This window comes from Didymosphaeria variabile, assembly GCF_027946475.1.
Source record: "Didymosphaeria variabile strain IMI 356815 chromosome Unknown scaffold_5, whole genome shotgun sequence".
Lineage (NCBI taxonomy): Eukaryota > Fungi > Ascomycota > Dothideomycetes > Pleosporales > Didymosphaeriaceae > Didymosphaeria > Didymosphaeria variabile.
In genome coordinates this window covers 4,387,029-4,404,232 of record NW_026611624.1, presented here as the reverse complement: position 1 = coordinate 4,404,232, position 17,204 = coordinate 4,387,029, and the positions used below count along the sequence as shown (strand labels likewise).

Sequence of the window (17,204 nt, the reverse complement as noted above, 5' to 3'; positions counted from 1 at the left end):
GTCGAATTTCAGTGGATTCATGAAGGTTTGACGTCAGACACCAAATCCGTTGGAATGAGTGGAGCTAAGACAGGTCGTAAACTCTGTCCCCAAGGTTGGTGGTGCTACTTACGGTGAGGGAACCTTTTAACACACTGTGCATCCCCCTATATAACAGAGAGGTCGCTCCCATTGGCGGCACATGACGAGAAACCATGACAACATGAAAAGAAAACGGTAAAATTTCACGCACGTTAAATGTACAGTGTGTTTCATCTGCCACTAGAACGGATTGAAAATTTCATCGAGGCCTTGTTTGTTCACAATTTCCCTGATGTGACTTTCTAAACCAGAAACTGAACTTTGCGTTAGACGGCAAATCTCCAAATTGTCTTCAATATGCTCTGGCGCCATTCCTCAATGCGATCACTTATAATACATAAGATAAGAAGTAGGTACAGATCCAATGCCGCATCTCCCTTGTGATCCATCCAGTTTAGCCAAAATCAGACAATTCAGCATTTGCTGGTGATTATCTAAAAATCTTGTATCACTTCAGTATCGGCCCACGTATTTGCATGGGCAGGGAAATGGCGTGGATGCAGGCGAAGTTGTTCTTGGCCAAGGTTCTTTGGGCGTTTGATGTGTTAAAGGTTCGAGGGGAAGGATTTCACCTTGAGAAAGACTTGCTGCACTACGGCTTCTTTGGGAAACCGGAGATGTATGTCCGATTCGTGGTTGTGGAGTGATGATGGAGAAGTAATGTGGGCATAGTCCGTTGATCATACTGGTAAGACGAACGCCGTCGATGGTAACTGTGCCTAGGTATGCGCCGTCGCTCCTCAGTAATTCCGTGGCGACAGTGTCGCCCTCACCGATGATACTATCGACATAGCTTTTAAGATGGCCGCCTGTTCCGTTCAAGGCGGATGTTAAAGGAAGATGAGATTAGTCTTAAAGGCGCCAATTGCCACTACATATATACAAAGTTAATGGGTCACCACGAACCTGGTCCACTACTTGATGCATATCAGATACTTTCCTGTTCCCTCACGCGTCCCGAGCGGGATAAATGTGGGCTCATCTTCGAGAATTTTCCAGGTTCCTTCCAAGCTTCTCCGATCCATGCTAGCCAACCGACACGGAGGATCCACTTTGCCCTCGTATTCCAGCCGCATCCGGTGTCGAAACCATCGAAATCCCGCAGGAGGCTGAACGCCAGGAGCAACGTCCTCGCCATGACATCGAATCAGGTTGGGAAGGCTAAACACATTAGAATTTCGGGTACCCCGGCGCCAAATCCGACCTTGCACCCGTAGTGGAGGGAAGAATAGATTGACACATCAATATGCACGCCTTACACTGGGCTCTGGGCTATTGACCCTATGCTCGTTATGATTTGGTATCGCCTATAGCATAGAGCAAATCAAGAACTATATTGGTACAAATTTACTTAAGGGCTGTGTTCTTTGCATTTCCGAGAGGAGGAAACATAAAGTCAAAAGAAGTATTAGTGTTTGCTTACGCAATTTAAGCTTCCGACGCAGGCCGGCCTGCATGTCAATGATCCCCAAGAACACGCGAGTGCTCATATACCTTGTGGCGCATGTGCATCTGATGAACATGCTTGAATCTAAAAATAGACAGCAGGTATGCCGTGGCTTGCGCCGTTCTGTGCATTTAAAGGTACGGTGGTGAACCGACAATTATTCCCATCAGCTTCAGGATAATTCAGTCTCGTCATTCACTCGCGATATCTTTTCCCTCAATATGCATGTTCCCTTGGTGCTCGGTATCTACCTGCTTGTTGCAGGATCCATTGCTGCTTCTGGTCAACGTATACCTCGACAAGGCAACAAGGCATGCTCCAACAAGAAGGCACTGTCCATTCTCGATCAGCTGGGGGCTTCTTCGTTCTGCTCTTCATACAATCATGTGTCTACCAAGACTGTTATCACTACGAAAACCGAAACTTACACTCTCTCTACGACTATAACCTTAAGTCTTGTGACCTCGACTTCGACTGCGACAGCAGCTTTGACGACTTATACAGAAACCACAACCTCGTATGAATCTTCGTACTATACATGTGAGTGCTTCGCTAAAGTAGTCTGCAGGACAGCGTGGACGGCCATCAGAACAGGTGCCCTCGGAGTGATTACAGATATCGTAGTGAACAAGCGATCGGAGGCTCCAAACGCGAGCGTTGATTTACCTAAACGTAAGGCATTACATCCAACCCAATTATTCTTCTACACTGACGACCATAGCACTGCGTGAATTCCGTCCAGCCGTTATCTCCACCGCCTGCAGCTGTTTCGTGACGACTCCTACAGTCACAGCTACCCAATTCCCGTTTTCATTTGTCTACTCAACATACACCGACACAGCCACAGCCGTCATAACAGCTACCACCACCATCTCCACTACTACTACGACGACAACCAGCGTTGTTGCTACCACCACCGCAATCTATAGGTACACCGGCCAGCTGGAACACTTCTGCTACCCGTTGGGCTCTGAGAACAACCTTCAAGGCACCGAGCAAGACGGCCTCTTTGCGCAGAACTATACACAGGCCTTCGATCATTGTGCTCGGGTGTGCTACGACGATTCTAGATGCCATCAGTTCTCCACTCACACTGGTTACACGTCGATCCCCTTCACGTATGATTGCTTCTTCGGGAGTGGAACTCCGCACCAACAGGGTTGGGATTCCGGACTGTCTAACCTTACGTGCCAGCTTTTTGATGCGCCGCCCGATAGACCGGACCCGTATCAGAGGTATATGGTTAGTTACGATAGGGTGGAGTAGGAAGTAAATGGAAGGTGGTGCAGAAATCGGCATACGTTAGGAAGCATATAAACTGATGTGAATGATATCAAGCTTTTCCGATTCACCATTCCTATTCATTCATTGTTACCCCACTATTCTTTCCGACTGGGAGAAAATCTGTCCCATCTGGCTGAGCTATCTTCAAGCTTCTAACGCTTCCGGGCGGCTTCGCATTACTTGCACATAAAAGACAGCGAAATAAGTTCCCCGCTTGAGTCCAGGTAGAGATGTCGCCAGCTTGCTCTGCTATAATAATTGAAGAGAAGATGCCCGTTAGATGCATGCGGGACTATTTGTCCGTGTGGTTGATGACATTGTATGTCGCATTGTGTGTCGCATTGTCGCCTTCCGGATAGATCAACGTTAGAACTCCATGATTCCATTCACCGGGAAAGCCCGCTAGGATGGTCGCTGGTGACCAAACTCATCGATAATATAGCAGCCGAGCATTCGGACCAATAGTGCTTCAGACATTTCTTTGAATTCGGGATTTAAGAATCCGGCAGAAGTCACTCTATGGGCAGGACTCGACCAGACATCATTAAATATAGACACAGACAAAACACTTGCTAAGGGCTGCCTGTTGATCGATGATCTTCTCGGGTCGTGATACCACGTTTTCTTGGGTTGATTAATGCCGATAGAGGTAGTGGAATCTACTAAGAATGCGACGAGAAGCTCTTCCGCTTTTGGGAACAAAGTTGACGCCATAATGTAGGGAGCACTCGAGGAGTAAATTTGAGGTGGCCGAGATTGGCAATTGTCGAGGTGGCGCTTAAATCCAGTTTGAGTAGATGTTGATGGCGCGAACGAAAGATTTCAACGTCGCCAGGTTGTATGATCAATTTGGCGGAGTCGCCTTTTTGTAGACGTGGTCTTCTAGCCACCGTACTTTTGTTGTGCGACCTGCAAGTGAAGTGAACGATAAACAGTAGCCACAATAGCAAACATTTGCAAAGAACCCAAAATTATAGTAACCTATGTAACAGGGTGCAATGGGATGCCAGTAAGAGATCAGTCCCTCAGATTCAAATAAAACGTTTTGCACGGTCGCATGCTTCGGCTGTCAAGCATACCTTCGGTGGGACTAGTTGAAAGATCAGGGTTACACTCTAGACGCAGGCTTCCGCTGCGCATTTCGTGAGGCTCAATGTATCCTGGCATACCTCAAGCGGTATTACAATTCTCGTTCTGGTGGTAGGACACGTCGCTAGGCTGAAGACAACTTGATTAGCAGAGGTTCGGCCTGATCGCGTGGACGTAACTTGTGCGGCTCGTAGTGCACTACTTGTTCGAATGCAAGAACGAAAGGCAATGAGCGATCACATTGCGCTACATCGTCATGATCCTCTTGTGAGTGCTCGCACTGCCTTTGGTACATTACCAGCTGGATTGAATAGATGGGGAGACGTCAAAGGCGTCGAGATTCATATCTCCTTACCATGTTCTCAAGCGACGGGCTAATCCTACGACTGGGGATATAGTAAGACCATCTGTCTCTGGTCTATACAGGGCTTCGGCACTTGCGACGCATCGTGTTCGGACTGGACAACACCTTTCAATGCGGGTACATACGTACCGGTATAAGATGGAACATTGATCGTCATTGCGTAAAAGTCGATGACTGGGAATAGATCCGTCAAATATCGGATAAGAGTCCCAGGATTGTGGTGATGCACTCCAGCACATACGACGCTAAGACAGGAAGGGAAAGTGAACGGGATTCGGGGTTCCGGTCCCCGATTTCCGCGTTTGTTATCCACGCACCCCAGGTCGCGCTCCCGATACCACCCACAACTGCATTTCGAACTACTGCCAGTGTCCGAATCGGCGGGATTGGGACTCTTGTAACATGAACCGCCCGATCACCAGAACGTCCACCGCTTACGGCCATGCGTGCTCAAATTGCGTCAAGGCTAAGTGCAAATGCATGCCTAGGGAAGGTGAAGGCTGCGAAAGGTGAGATTAGTCTGTTTCGCTAGATTGAGGATTGCATAGGTCTAAATCTGAGCAGGTGCTACCGATTGAGCAAAGAATGTCAGCCGGCATCTTTTGTTCGAAAAACTGGGTCACAGAAGACTGCTCGCAAGTCACAACTTGAAGATAAGCTGGACAGCCTCGTCACCTTACTGCAAGTACGTTGAACTGACTAATCCCGTTGTTCCTGCCGCTATTTGCGGGAGCTAATGTTATCTTAGGCACAACAAGCGTCTACACCATCTGTAACGCCATCGCCGTCCGTGCCAATATCGATAACGCAGGCCAAGGTGAACCCAATATGTTCACATGATCCACTCGTCCTACCTACCAGTCCGGACCCCGAGCCCTTCCCGTCTGAGCAAACACCCCAACAGGTTTTTTCAAGGTTCCGTTCACGATATCTTGGGCACTTCCCATTTATTCATGTTCCCGACAGTGTGAGTACTTTAGGTTACTCTGTCCTAGTGTACACCCGCCCGCAATATTCTCCATACTCATAATACGCAGGCCGTCGAAGATTTTGTACGAGAGCGTCCCAACACATATCGAGCTATCCAAGTGATTTGCGAAAAGTCGCGTGCACGACAGGGCGAATTTGGACGTCGTTTGCGTGAAGAGATAGTGCTGCGCGTCGCACCCGGTCAGTCTCCCTTACAGAACAACGCATTCATGCATGACTCATCGGTTGTTTAGGTGGTGAGCGAAGCATCGATCTGTTACTATGCTTGCTCGTTTGCTTGGCCTGGCAAGTATACTTTACACCTTCGAGAAGAGGTGGTATGGGTATGTTTCTCAACATTGCCAAGTAAGTGACTTGACCATATGCGAGGAACCCATACTGACTAATGTTTGCAAGACATGTAATTTCGGATCTAGGCTACAACCGTCCAACTGACATAGTCATGGCCTGCCCGAAGCCCCCTGTGCTAGTAGGTCAGCTTCCAGATCAACATGAAACGCACAATGACGAGGAACGCCGTGCTCTCGTTGCATGCTTTGCGATCTCTGCCATGGCCGGACTTGCAATCAAAGCCGAACCTATGCGATGGTCTTCGCGCATCGCAAGGGCTTGCGACAAACTCTCCCAGAACCTTGACAACGCAGGCGACCTTGCTCTTGTGGGAATGGCTCGTATTTCGCGGGTCTCGGTCGATGCGTACAACACTTTGCAGCAAATTCAAGATGACCCACCAAGTGCGACTTATGCGTTGCATCAGATCAAAGCTTTGCGAACTATGCTCGATGTCGTCAAGGGGGGCCTTTCGCAAACACAGCTGCAGCACGACATGGTTATGTTATACCTTTACGCTACCGAAGTGCAAATATATGAGCCCGCCTTGCTCGGTCTTACACCTTCGATATCAAACACTGCACTGGACTATCAACGCATCGAGTACCTCACCGCCTGCCTCTACGCTTGTAAGGCCTCACTCGACAACTATATGAACATTCCATCCGTCACCATGAATATGGTCCAAGTACTCGCTTTTTCCAACACATGCCAGGTTCTCTACTCGCTCTCTGTGATAGATTACCCAGGCTGGGACCGTTATGCTGCACGCGCAACTGCGGACGTGCTATGGTACTTTGACCAAGTATGCACGAAGTTCGAGGAGGCTTGCCACCAGCTGGAGGAAGAGAACGGTAGCAAAGACAATGTCTTTTCACTTGCTGGTGGGCATGAAGGGCTGAAGTCGCTCAGTGCAAAGTGGAGAGAGAATCTAGAAACTGCAACAGGCATTGGTATGGACTTCACAGCGGGAGAGCTCGGTGGTGCTGGGGATGCGTGGTTGACGAATGCGGATATGTGGTTTACGAATGTTTGGGGGGAGGCGCAGTTTTAGTTGACACTTCCTGATACCCTTCTTTGTGGTGAAAGGAGTCAGTGGCACTTGTAGCATGGCTTTCGTCGTGGGTGGGCCACTTGCTCGACCGAGGGTTAAGGTTGAGCAGTAAACGTGCTAAAAGGTTTCGGCCTATAGACGTTACGGCAAAATAGAAAGATACCTATGGTATCGAAGACCACGTCATGGCGGCGTGTCTGCCTATCTTTGAACCCATCAGACATCATGAACCAGGTGCCAATTGATCCCTTTGTTCGTGCAGTACACCAGCAGTTATAGCCCCCACATAATACCATCACTGCAGCGACAGAATGTCCAAAACATTACGGACCATCCCGCACTGACTCACCATGATTGCACATCCTCAAGCCCAGTAGATAGAGCGAAAATCGTCCGGTGTGGTATCTGCTCCGTAATCAGAGTATGGCTTAGGGCATCACTATGCGCAGATGAGAGTGATTTCGCATCACTCGCGTATGTCCTGCGCAAGTCGGAGGCCAATGATGCGCAAGAGCGCAGTGGATGCGTCGCGCTGATTCGTCGAACGAAATCCGCCTGGAGCGGAATTCATACTCGCGCCCCCAAATCCGGTCGTCCACCAAACCCGTAACCGGGTTTCCAGCCCTAGGCTGCAGTGCTTCTTTATTTAACTACACTTCACAATCTTTATAGTCCTTCAGCATTCGTGTCGCTCCTTCATTAATTGTTTATACTTCGTTTGCCTTGAGTTTGCGGCTTCGTGATTGAACCGCGCCTTTCTTCCTATCATGTCGACCTCCGTTGAAACCACCGCGACGACCGCCAAGCCTGCACCGCTACCAGTCGAAGGTGCGCTCGTGCAGATGAAATCGAAGACGGAATCAGCAAAAGCGGAAATGCATCATGTCACTGGTCTCAAACTCTTCCTGCTTGTCGCTAGTACCTCTCTTATTACCTTCCTGCTGCTGCTCGACCAGAGCATACTCAGTACCGCGATACCGCACATTACGAGCCAGTTTCATTCCCTGCCAGATGTAGGATGGTATAGTGGAGCATATCAGTTGGCTGCGTAAGTAAGCCTCGAACCCCAATGCGACCCTCACTGACAGAATCCCTAGTGCGGCCCTACAGCCTCTCAGCGGCAAGATCTACACTCATGTGAGGATCAAACATGTCTTCATGGTACATCTCTTCGTCTTTGAGCTTGGATCTCTTGTCTGCGCTGTAGCGACGAGCTCCTCGATGCTCATCGGCGGACGTGCACTAGCTGGACTGGGCGCATCCGGACTGATGAACGGCGGGTTGAACATCATCACTAATTCTACGCCGCTGGAAAAACGCCCATTGTATACCGGAATCATGATTGGGATTGGGCAGATGGGTTTGGTGTCTGGTCCGCTCATTGGGGGCGCGTTGACAGAACACGCAACCTGGAGATGGTGTAAGTCTGGACCCTTTGCTTACCGTGTGCATCTGCTTATGGAGTGTCGTTGTAGGCTTCTACATGAATCTTCCCATAGGAGCCGTCACCGCCGCCATGCTCGCTATCATCCACATCCCGGAGCCAAATCCAAAAGCGCCCTACTCTTTCGCTCTCTTCAAAGACCTCGTTCTCCACAAGCTGGATCTCCCCGGTTTCGCCTTATTCGCGCCAGCTTGCATAATGCTGCTACTCGCTCTGCAGTTCGGCGGTGAAGGGTCACATGCTTGGAGCAGCGCGACCGTGATAGGTCTCTTCGTCGGCGCAGGGGTTGTGGCCATTATCTTCATCGCATGGGAAGCTAGAGTTGGGGATCAAGCCATGATACCAGGATCGCTGTTCAAAAGCCGCATATTATTGGCATGCATCGGGCAGACCATCGGCCTAGGTGTCTGCGTATTTGTAGGAAGCCTCTGGGTGCCGACGTACTTCCAGAGCGTGAAAGGAGCGGGGCCGACGGAAAGCGGCATCAACGTGCTGCCACAGATCCTGAGCCAGCTGCTCTTCGCAATCATGTCAGGCGCCGCAGTGTCGAAGCTAGGCTTCTACATGCCATGGGCGGTCTTCAGCGGCGCAGTGGTAGCTATCGGCAACGGCCTACTGTCGACGCTGACCCAGCATACGAGCACCGCGAGATGGATTGGATACTTGATACTTGTCGGTGCTGGGCGCGGCGCAGGCATGCAGATGGTAAGTGCCTCTCCGTCCCCTTCTGCGCAACCTCCTAATGAACGTTTAGTCTCTTGTAGCGACCCAATCCGCCCTTCCCATGCGCCTCATCCCCGTCTCTCTCGCCTTCCTCATCTTCATCCAGAACCTCGCCGCAGCCATCTTCCTCGTTGTCGCAAACACCATCTTCACACAATCCCTTATTAAGAAGCTCGCTCAATACGCGCCGTCCGTCTCTCCACAAAAGGCGCTGGAAGCCGGATCTAGCGCCGATGCAGTGAGGAAGCTTGTCGCACCCGACAGACCTTGGGAAGTGGATGGTGTGTTGAACGCGTATAGTGAGAGCTTAAAGAATATTTGGTTGATGTTGGTTGCGTTTGCCAGTATAGCCTTTTTGTGCTCGTTTGGAATGGGCTGGGTGGATGTGCGGAAGAAGAAAGGAGGGAAGGACGAAAAGAAGGAGAGCGAGGTCGAGGAAGAGCACACAGTGAGCGAGAAGGAAAGTGTGTGATGGTCGCTTTTCTCGTGCGGAGACTAGCAGTCATTTGGATTCCAAGATCTCCGCTTGTCGCATACCTTATATGACAGTACCTGTCCTTATAGACTACGCATTTCTAATAGTTGAGAAATGGTGTTATTACCTTTCGTGATATTTCTTCAGCCTTCGTTACTCATCTGTCGAGCATGACCACTGAGCTGAGGATCACAGTGCTCCGACAATAATGTGAGCCCGCATAATGAGAGCATGCTATGGCGCGATAGAATGTAATGTTCATCGCGGCGCAGGCTAAGATGTGCTGGATTGTGACGGATGTCCCCGAGACCACGGCGACGGAAAGGCGAGGACGACGGTCCGTGCGTTCAGCGCTTGCAGGGATACCCCAGGAAACAGAAAATCGTTGGACGAACTTTTTGGCTTCCCGCCATCGACCAGCAGCTTCACAGCTTGCGCCCGCCAACAACGAAAATATGGGCAAAAGATCGGTATTCGAGGCCAATCCGAAGGCTGCCCATACGGGACACCATGCGAAGCGACAGCGCGTCGATGGCAGTCACGACCGAGAATTACCGGCGGAAGGAACGATTGCGGAAGTGACTTCGGCGCAACAGCTACAGAGAGCCCTCATTTTCGACCAAGGCAATGTCGCGTCGCTGCGACAAGGTATGCGTCGAAAAGAAGCTGATGTTCGCTTATAGCTAACTCTTCAAGGCCTACAATCGTTCAAGAAGTTCCTCGATTCGATCCTATACTCGACCGAACAACACGATCTGCCCCGCAAGCGCGCCATACTACGAGAATTCCTTGATACGCAAAAGGCAACTGGCAAGGATGCAAAAGATACTGTGTTGCTTCCACAGTTTATGCAGGCATGGGACTATGCCGCGGAAACCAATTTTGATATGTTGCTGGCGGAGGTCACGGCACAACTGGCGCTGCTCTTCAAGGTCTTCTCCACGCAATCCGACTTCGAACAATATGGCTCGCTCCTCTGCAGGACCTTACTACAGCCCTCGGTTGCCAGACGATTTGTTCGGAACGTGTCGGCACCCACGAGCAAAGAGATTGTCATCCTTCCAGCAGTGCGCCTGCTCATTGAGATGACGAAGTATAACGAGGGTGCCTTCGCCAGGACTGTGTATGCGCGTAAAGACTTCACCTTCGACCCCAAAATCTTGACGCGCAACATTGGGGCATGGAAGAGCGTAGAGGGAAAGACAGCAGAAGAGATCCAGCGGAAACCCAGCGTAAGGACGGTATCGGTCCGTTACTTGCTTGCGCACCTAAGATATCAGGACGAGCGCACAAAGGCCGAGATCTTGGGAAACAAGGATGTTATCCGGGCTGTGTTCGACCATGTAACGGTCGATCCACCGCACCTCATATCCGAGATTTTCGACGCCTTCCGAAACCACGTGTTCTTGGACAAGGCCATACCCCGCGCAGTCAAGAGCCGCATCCTGAATGGAAGGGTACTCACTCATATCTCTGGCTTATACAGATATGAAGCACCTGAAGGCTCGATTGAGGAAGGTCAAAAGGCTCCGGATGCTTTGGCGCACGACTTCTTGCGCTTGGTCTGCACCTCACCCGCCTATGGTGTGATGCTTCCCACCCAAGGCTTCTACCCGCAAGCCAGCGATGATGATGATGGGGACGTACAGATGGATGATTTGCTCGATCCTGATGGCGACTTTGGTCTTGACCTTTCCTCTGGTTCCAATACTCCTGTTCGCAACATTATACTCTCCGAATTTCTGCAGTCGCTACGTCCTTATGCACATACTTTGCACCAGGAGCTTGTCATTGACATCTTTCAGGCCTGTCCTGAACTCATCGGCGATTACTTTCACAAGAAAAAGGACTTCAACTACGAACCTAAACTGACAGCTACCTGGATCGGGTTTTCCGCTTTTCTCTACCAGACGATCGAGATGCCCGTTCCTCAATATTTTGGCGCATTGCAAGGCTATCGCGGATCACCACCGCCAATATACGCCTTGTTGCAAAGTGTGCTACCTCAACCCGTTACGCAACAAGTACTTGTCAAGTGCTTGAACAGCAGTTCGGATCTCATACAGCTCTTCGCCGTACGTGTTCTCATAGTTGCGTTCCACAAACTGCGCAAGGTGCTCAACGAGCTTGACAATGCTCGCATCACCAGACCAAGTAAGTCGTGGTCAAGCACAGCAGCAAATATCGTGAGCGAGTTCGGGCAACGATGCCCTCCAATGAAGACCATCATTACAGCTTTCCGACAGCCAGCCTTTCAGAAAGGGTTGAAGCGCGAAGCAATCACAAGACTTTTGAGGCTCTACTACGAGGTCATGCCCCAGATAGCGCTCGAGGAAAAGTTCGACGTCTCCGTACCACTTTGCAATGCCTTGATTCAGGCGGGAAAGCAACAAGAGTCGGCGGAAGAGAAGGCATTTTGTGTTATGGAGCTAGAGCACTGGATACAAATGGCGAGGCATTCGCCAGCAATGCGCTGGTGGCAAAGTAACAGTATGACCCCTCTCCGTCATTATTAAATACCTGCTAACTGATGTAGAAACCCTGTCGCAATCGCCGTTTGTAACGCTCATCAAGCTCATCGCTTCTTCGCCAGAAAGCGAGCTCTACGCCGGAACCAAAGGCCTCCTCGTCGACATCGTCCGCGACCAGGAAATGTTTCAGACCCAGACTGCTCCGGACGCGCTCGATGCACTCATTGCCAGCCTGAGCGCATCGTGCGGTCAATCGTCTCTAGTGTTGGAATTTTTGGGCGATTGCTGCGCACGGTTCAGTAAAGGTCCGATCAAGTATTTTGATGAATTGGATGCTCTGCGCGCAAAGCTTCCGGAAGCAGACTCGGACTTCGGACCATTCAGTCCCCTACTGATGACACTGGTCGAGCAATGGCCTTTCAAAGGAGGCAAGACCGAGAAGGGCAACCCAGCAGAGCCCCTAGCACAATGGCTTTCGAAGATCATGTATCTTTTGAAGTTGATTGGAGAGGACGAGCACACTCTGGAGCTGGTTCGCGATGCACTGGTCGAATCTGCTGATATGGCGTACAAGGACGTACTCAAAGACTGTTTCTTATGGAAAATGGGCAAGGAAAAGGTCAAGGAGGCTTTAAAACTTGCTACCGGAACAGACTTTAGCGCTTCTGAGAGATCATCTACATCCCCGACGCCGCCTGAACAGCCAGTAGAAGAACCCGTTAAGATTTCACTAGCCGTGGACCTAGAGTTTCCACCTGAGGAAGACGAGAAGCACGCTGGGCTCAACCGATGGCGTAAGAAAGAGCTCGAGGAGAGCATTGAGGACGGAGACATTGGCGAGCTCCTGCTATGCCTTTGCTCAAAACATCCCGAAATCCGTATTCAAGCCGTCCACAACGTCCGCCAGCTTATAGCATCACTTGACAAAGACAAAAGCGATCAACAACAACTTTGGGTCCTTCTCAACCAAACATTGGAGACGGTTGATACTCTGCCCGCCTCGACGCCTCTACCTTACGTAGGTGGTGTCTTTGCGGCCCAGTGCGTCAAAATCCTAGCGGAACCTATCCACTTCATGTACCCCAAGATCAGCAAATTCCTTACCAGTCGTCCATTCTGGGAGGTCCGCAGCCTACCGCGTAGATTCTCAAATCTCATCATCACTAGCGAGCCCGACGAAGACGATGGCTACCACAAAGAGGTCGGCTGGTTCCTCGACTATCTCCTCGACTGTCTACGCACGCCCGACGACATGGAAATCTTCCGCATCAACAACATTTTTGAGCGCCTCCTTAGCTTCTACGCCTCCAAGTCGTGCGCGATTGTGGAAAAGGAGAAGATTGTTAGGGTATTATTGAGGGCGGCGAGTGTGGGTGGGAGCACGACGCTAATCACGAGGTGTGGGCTCGTGAGTTGGATTCGAATGATGCTTGATAACAATGACTATCGGCATCGCGAGCTGAGGCAGTTGGTCTCGAGGGTATACGAGCTGTGTGATCGGGAGAAGGTGGATCAGTGGAGTAGTGGGACGATTGGAGGAGTTGTGGCGGGCATCGTTGGGGTGGCAGCGTGAGGTAGAATATGCCTTGGCAGTGACTTTGAATATTGCTATATTGAGATTTTCGCTGCTTTCCGCTAGCAGCAAAGACGAGCCACCAAGTAAGATTGCGAATCCCTCACGCCGATGCATCGTAATCATGATGCCAATTGTTACACAGACTCGAGCAAAGTCCATCCGGCATCGTTCATGTGGCATGCGGTATCCCGTGCCTGCCTAGCTGGGAAGCGGTGGCTGGTGTTGTGGCGTCATGAGTCGCAGCTGCCTCCCGAGGATGCCCCGTTTCAGCAGTGACAGCAGCTGCATTTGCGTCGTCAGAACCCACCAACAGCCCGCTTTCGCATCGACCCAGCTCTACTCACACCGAACACGCCCAACTTGCCTCACCTTACCCATTGTTTACCACCTACTGCGCCATCTCAGCCCTGCCGCGCGCGAACGACGCCTGCCACAGCTTCTCCGCTTCTTACTTCTCAGAAGCCCGCAAGGGTGCTCCAGGTGCGCTACACATCCCACCAACCTCGCCTCTCCTCTCCTCTCCCTCCCGACCACCACGCTACTCTGCGCCTGCATCGTGTGCGCTGACTTATCTGCGAAAGCAGCTTTCGGTGTCGGCTGTTTGCCGCGCAAATTTCACACAAACACATCGCTCCACCGTTAGGATTACGCCGCCTTGTATACAAAATATTGTTTACCCATACGCACATTGAACGCCTTGCATTGCAAACTCGTCTTTGCGGCGATCGCCTTCTGCCCACTGGTGACTGAGCAATCGTCCGCCTTATATCGCGAGCGACCTCAGCCGAGGAGGACCACGCCCACGTCACACCCGCCTCCTTCCAAGCACGCAGCACCGCGGTGAGGATGGCAGGCGGCAGGTACACGGTAGAGCAGCTGGAGCACTTGCGCGAGTCTCCGCTGGTGAAGAAGCCTGATACACTACCTTCGATTGAGCAATGGATGGACGCATCGAACGACCACAACACCAACAATGCGGGAAGCACGACTAACCGCAGGTCGCGCACCAATCGAGAGGGCGACGCAGGTGCGACCGGCGAGCATCGCACGGAGCGACCTATACTCGGGGCCATGGGCCAGTTTGGTCGGCGTGCGAGTACGCGTAAGTCTGGATCTGGTGATACGCAGACTGTGGTGGCAGCTATTAATCGTCTCTTTACAGATCATGGTGATGAGCCTGTAATCGGAGGTCCCCCGAAGCTTAATTTTGCTTCCGCGACCCGCTCGAAACCTGGCCAGTCGAAAGAGGCTACTGGAATCACTTCCATTGACGGAGAACATACCGGCGATCGCTTCCCGCGGAATGACCGTTGGAGGGATGGAGACCGCACTCGCGAAAAGGAGCTCACTAACGGTCGCCGCGGTCGACGAGAAGAGGGCGAGGGCTGGCAGAATACCAAGAGTCGCAAGAGCTTGGGTCAGGAAGACTTTGATAGAGGCTTTGGTCGCAATGGCGACCGCGAGCGAAAAGACGCAGACGAAAATGGGGAAGGCCCCCGCCGACGTAACGATCGCTGGGGTCGCCGCGACGACGCCAACAAGGAGGCAGAGGGTGGTAAATTCGGAACAACTGGTCAGGGCGGTTGGCGGGACAGGAACCGCGAACGCGAAAAGGAGCGTGATTGGACGAGAGGTGGCGGAAAAGCAGAAGAGGACCCTGAATGGATGGATGCGCCAGCTCCTAAAAAGGAGACCAAGGCTCACACCCAGGAAGACTTCCAACGCTGGAAAGAACAGATGAAGGCCAAGGATGCACCGACTGAGGAAAAGGAGGAATCCAAACCCCCTGAGCTGCCATCCTTCTTTTCCGATGCCCTATCGCAACAACCACTGAAGTCTGCCGGCACGCCTTCGGGACTAGAGCCGAATCTAGGATCAATGTTTGGTACTTGGAGCACGAGCATCAAGGCCGCAGAGTCAGCAGCTCTGGAACCTGCCATAGTCAAAGCGAAGCCGGCCAAGGCGTCGAGGTTCATGAACATGTTCGCAAAGGTGGAGGAACCCACTGCAGCCATTCCGCCACCCGCGCCCGCGCCCGCCTCGCCAGCACCACTAGTTACCGACAAGAACGCTGACCAAGAAGGCTTCCAACGCATCCTCCAGATGCTTGGTGGAACAGGTATTGGTTCCGCTCCTGCTCCCCAACCGAGCGCCCCTACACCATCCAACGGCCTCCGGCAAGGCGGTGGCATCTCTCTAGACTTTCATCAGTCTCCACCACCTCCTGAGATGCAAGAACGTCGCCAGCCGCCGCAGCAGATGCCGACGCGATCTTCGATGGAGACGCAGGCTCTGCTAGAGAACATACTTGCACCCCGACCATCCGTGGATAACCGACCTTCACAACAATCGAGGTTCAACAGCATGTCGCCCGACAATGCCCTTTTCGAGCAGTTTAGAGTTCCGCGTCCAGACTCGAACCGACCTGGCGATGAGCATCCCTACCAACAGCCTCCTTCGCGCAACAATAACAACCCGCAAGATCCCAACCTCGCTGCCCTGTTGAACAGTCGGTCACAAGTGAGCCGAGACAAGGGCAACAGCGCTGAGCGTGACTTTTTGCTCAACCTCATGCAGCAGCCACGAAACACACCGCCACAATTGGGCAACCAGAACCTACCCCGCCAGCCCATGGAAAACCAGAACATGCAATTCTTTGATCACAACCGACAGCAACAGGGACAGCCAAAGGGCCGCGGTGGACCGCCACCAGGCTTCATGAGCGAGCGCATGGATCCACGCATGGACGCAATGTACATGGAGAACGAGCTTATGCGCCAGGAGCAAGAACGCCGCAACCAAGTTCGCGAGCTTCAACAACAGGAAGCTTCGCGTCACAAGGGTGGTCGCGGTATGCCCATGGGCTACTCCGAAAATGAGCGAGACGTCATTGCAGGCCTCCAGCGCCGTAACACGGCCGGCGAGATACCTCGCCAGATGACAAACATGGGCATCCCATCCCAGCACGTACCCGACCTACCCTACATGAGCGGTCGCCAGCCTGGAATGCCGCCCACACCCCAGGAAGGACCGAATGTCCGCCCTCCGCCAGGCTTCAACGGCCCCATGCGCCAACCTCCTGGACTCGGTGGACCTGGTCCGCAGCACCAGATGGGCCCAGGGCCGAGCTTCTCCGCCGGAAACACACCCATGGGGCCGCCGCCAGGCTTTAACCCCGCGAACAACATGCGTGGTGGCATGTTTCCAGGTGGCCCGGGAGGTCCTGCAGGTCCTGGGGTTCCAGGTAACGGCATGCAAGGTCCTCCACAGGGCTATTTCCCTCCTCCACAAGGCTATGGACCACCGTTGGGCCTGCGGGGCGAGGATCCCAGGATGATGTTCGAGCAGCAGTTTGGTGGGCCGGGACCGAGGCAGCAACAGCAGCAGGGTCGTCCTCCAAACATGTACTAGGGGACTGAAGCTGCTAGAAACCGGATGGCGCGGACGTATCAGGCGGTGCGTTTCAGGGAAGACGGACGAAGGATGAAAACAGCTGGTGAGAGGAATTTCGACTTTGGCCAACAAGGCGCTGGCATGGGCATGCGCCGCAGTGGAGATAGGTTGATCGAAGCGGCTGGGGGATTGCACATGCGCGTGCGTAATCCCTACAGCGTCGGTCGGTCAGTGCGTTGACTCCTGGTCGTGGTCGTGGTCGTGGTCTTGGTTTCGGTCTCGCTCTAGGCTTTTAGCATGGAGTCTCGGGGCTTTGTGTATGTACATTTGCTTAGGGGGGTGCGCTTCATGTTCATGTTCATGTTCATCGGGAATAGTCAGACGGGTATGTGTATGCGGTGGGGTGAGGCGGTTGTGGATCGGATTAGTATTAAAGACGCTGTAGGCAGTGTTTTCCTGCAAGCGGAAAATCAGGCATAATAC

At 52.2% G+C, this 17,204-nt stretch overlaps 4 protein-coding genes across 4 annotated transcripts; all 4 read left to right on the top strand.

Moving 5' to 3' along the window:
• Positions 1-5,574: 5,574 nt before the first annotated feature.
• Positions 5,575-6,639, top strand: N0V89_007905 (uncharacterized protein; the record flags this gene model as incomplete). The annotated part of the gene is made up of 2 exons (XM_056216665.1): positions 5,575-5,578; positions 5,696-6,639. The coding sequence occupies 2 exons, from the start codon at positions 5,575-5,577 to the stop codon at positions 6,637-6,639; spliced, it is 948 nt and encodes a 315-aa protein (XP_056070912.1).
• Positions 6,640-7,406: 767 nt separating this feature from the next.
• Positions 7,407-9,278, top strand: N0V89_007904 (uncharacterized protein; the record flags this gene model as incomplete). The annotated part of the gene is made up of 4 exons (XM_056216664.1): positions 7,407-7,687; positions 7,737-8,059; positions 8,115-8,788; positions 8,838-9,278. 4 exons carry the CDS (start codon positions 7,407-7,409, stop codon positions 9,276-9,278), a joined length of 1,719 nt encoding a protein of 572 aa, XP_056070911.1.
• Positions 9,279-9,736: 458 nt separating this feature from the next.
• Positions 9,737-13,325, top strand: N0V89_007903 (uncharacterized protein; the record flags this gene model as incomplete). The annotated part of the gene is made up of 3 exons (XM_056216663.1): positions 9,737-9,929; positions 9,978-11,771; positions 11,818-13,325. 3 exons carry the CDS (start codon positions 9,737-9,739, stop codon positions 13,323-13,325), a joined length of 3,495 nt encoding a protein of 1,164 aa, XP_056070910.1.
• Positions 13,326-14,174: 849 nt separating this feature from the next.
• On the top strand, positions 14,175-16,739 carry N0V89_007902 (uncharacterized protein; the record flags this gene model as incomplete). Its single annotated transcript, XM_056216662.1, has 1 exon — positions 14,175-16,739. One exon carries the CDS (start codon positions 14,175-14,177, stop codon positions 16,737-16,739), a length of 2,565 nt encoding a protein of 854 aa, XP_056070909.1.
• Between the last annotated feature and the right edge of the window lie 465 nt (positions 16,740-17,204).